The sequence below is a fragment of the Micromys minutus genome, assembly GCF_963924665.1.
Source record: "Micromys minutus genome assembly, chromosome: X".
Lineage (NCBI taxonomy): Eukaryota > Metazoa > Chordata > Mammalia > Rodentia > Muridae > Micromys > Micromys minutus.
In genome coordinates, this window is record NC_137970.1 from 54,479,841 (window position 1) to 54,483,034 (window position 3,194).

Consider the following 3,194-nt stretch of genomic DNA (forward strand, 5'->3'; position numbering starts at 1 on the left):
GTCTTTAGCATTTCCTGTCATAGGTGTATCTCAATCTATTCAATCAGTTTCTTTTGAAACTCCTTTAGTTTATTTTAAATTGCTCCTTTTTACAAAAGATGCTGAGGCTGTTCCAACTTTGTCCTACTTTAAAGTGAAAATAACCTTGTCTCTGTCTTTACATACATTAAGAACTCTACTACTGTTAACATTTTCCCACCCATTGTCATTGGAAACTTGAAGAAACACTTTCAAGATCCTCTTTTGGTATATGGTCATTACCATACCACACATGTGACCAGCCCACATCATTTTCCTATTAGCGTTTTAGTCCTGGGGTAATAACGGAAAGCAGAACCAATTTATGCGATTAAAGTTGCCATCCTTTGTAAGATGCAAGCAGACACCGAAAAGCAAACCGGACAGAAAGAACTTTTTTGGAGTTTGGACTGTTGGCATCTCAGAGGAACAAATTTTAGGCATCCTGATATTTGAAAAACGTAAGTCTAAACTCTTACTTGGTTTTATTTATGCTTTATTTTCTTCTCAAATTCTTTCAAATAATAACATAGATAGGTTTCATGGATACATGTATAATATATAACATAGACCTATGAGATGAAAGCTTTATCTGGAATGAAGGCCACCGACCTTGTCTATTCTTATAGAGTTGATGTTTAATTTTGCTATGTAAAAGGCATGTTTTATCATTTAGCTCAGGCTGACCTTAAATTTAAGATACTATTGCTTCAACCTACTGAGTGCTTTGATTACAGGTGGAAGCATCATGCCTTGCTTTTTACATAGATTTTACAGGGAAATTTGAAACTCTTAGAATTGTATTAATAACTGATATAAAAGCATGAAATAGCAAATAAGGAAGAAAGCATAGAGTCCAAATAAAGAAAAAAATTAAGAAGAAAGGAAAAAGACAAAACAGAGACCTAAATTGTTGAAAAGAAATAGATAGCTATGATTATAGTTTAATTCAGAAAATTTTTATAGGTGCAAGTTTTATTTTAAGTGCACTTTTGGACAATAAAAGGCAACACATTTTGGTAATTTCTAAATAAATACTAAAAAGCAAACAGCTCAATATTCCATTATACATGTTCCAAGACTTCGCAATTTTTAAAAATTTGCATGGATGCCATGCAATACTCTCATAATAGTCCAATGAAAAGGAAGGGGGTATTATTCTAATTTAATTGCTGAGAAAGTTGAGAGCCAGAAATAAGAAAATTCTTCATTGCTAAACAGTAGTAAAAAGGAATCCAGGTATTTCTAGTTTCATTCTTTGTTTTTTTAAGGAACAGTTCTTCCTTAAAACATAGTTCATGTCAGAGGAAAAATATATTCCATTGTTTTAACTAGTTATTTTACATTTTAGGAATATAGTTCACTCATATAACTTGTCTAGGAAAATGCTTGGAGAAGCCCTCCTAACTGAATTCTTCTACAAAGAACAGAGACATGCAAAACTTTACAAACCCCTAAGATGTAAGAAGACATCAAATGACAAAAAGGAAAATTGGGAAAATAAGCTTTTAGATGTACAGGACAATTTACTTCCCCCTTTAAAGACTGCACATCAAGAGAAAGTTATAGAAGGAAGTCTAACTGAACAAGACAATGATGCATCTCAAAGGAAATCTATGGATGAGCTTCCTGTTGCAAAACGCAAAAATACACCTCTTCCAGGAAATGTATCTGTTGCATTGCCCATTCCAAAGAGGGGACATGATGAAACTCAACTGGATTTATATCGATCCTGGTCATGTACCAGTATTTGCCAGAATTATCCTGACCTACAGATAGGAGGTGACCGCATTAGAAACATGTACGATTCCGGCTGTTTTGTGGAAAACACACACAATGATGTTTGTAATGGTCCCCTTTTACTTTCAGTGGATGTACAATTGGAACACTCTCCTAAAACTGAGTCTCTAGAGAAAACATCTACGTCAAAATTATTCAATGGTGATGAAATTCGAGAAAAAAGCATGCTATTACATAAGCAACCCCTCTCTAATTCTATGCTTAATAATTATATGGAAAAAAAGGTGGATGAGCTCTATAAACAGTTTTTAGAAGAAAATCTTACCAGGTGCCTCTCTGTAACCAACCTCATGGCTTCTAGCATACTGATGAATAATGTCAATCAAATTAGCTTTCAAATATCTCAAGAGCAGAACATAGAGGCATCCAAAGCCCGAGAAGCCCTCCTCCACTCTTTAGCACTATGCAATCTTCGTAATGTTTCCAACCGAAACAGTACAGAATTAAGCACTCCTAACTTACAAATATCAAACCAGGCAAGTCGTGAATTTGTATGACATCTATAACGGGAATGATGTACAGACTGGGTCGAATAAAAACCTACAATAACAATTGTGTTCTTTTGCCTTTTAGGTCTCATAAGTTTTCCATTGTGGGGGTATTACTTTTTGAGAAATCATTTTGGTTCAGAATTCTTGTAGGAGATAAGTACAATAAATAAAATTTGTGATCACTTATGTTCTCTGTTTTGACACCTTTAGTAGGTTCCACACTCGAGTTAGTATGCTGTGTATGTCTATATTGTCACTAAGCTTTGTTTATGAGGAAGGAGCTATATCAAAAAATTTTATAGGCACATGATCAGTGTTTCAATTACCTTCCTCTTATTTATGACCATTTACACTGGCAACTAGAATAACCTGGCAGAATTTTTTTGCATGTGCATAAACTATTTTTGTATGTAGATTCATAGACCCTATAGAAAAAAATACAAATTAGCTAACATTTGTAAGAGACTTTGATGGAAAGATTAAAGAAAAATTGGGGAATTTAGTTGGTTCCATTGAATTAAACTTTATTTTATTTTGAGCACTAGTGGCACAAGGGTTAACTCTTTTATATTATTGTTTTATCACTGTTTTTTTTTTTTTTAATCTGAGAGAAAGGAAGCTGCACAGGCTGAGAAACTGAAGTGTATAGCAAACCATTATCGACTTCTGAGATTCTCTTGTCAATATTTTACACTATTTAGATTTTCTACAATCACGATCTTGACATAAGATAAAAGAAAATGTGTAAAATTTGGAGTTGAAACTAAATTAACATAATACACCTTTTAAAATGTTATATTCTATTGCCAAAGGAAACAAGGTCTCATAGTTAACAGCTCACATTTCTCCTATGGATAGTGAAATGATCACTACACATCATTGCTT

The 3,194-nt window shown here is 33.4% G+C and overlaps 1 protein-coding gene across 1 annotated transcript; it reads left to right on the forward strand.

Annotated features, from left to right (window-relative positions):
- Nucleotides 1–1,403: 1,403 nt before the first annotated feature.
- Nucleotides 1,404–2,315, forward strand: LOC308414749 (TLR adapter interacting with SLC15A4 on the lysosome-like; the record flags this gene model as incomplete). The annotated part of the gene is made up of 1 exon (XM_080909974.1): nt 1,404–2,315. One exon carries the CDS (start codon nt 1,404–1,406, stop codon nt 2,313–2,315), a length of 912 nt encoding a protein of 303 aa, XP_080766100.1.
- Nucleotides 2,316–3,194: the final 879 nt, after the last annotated feature.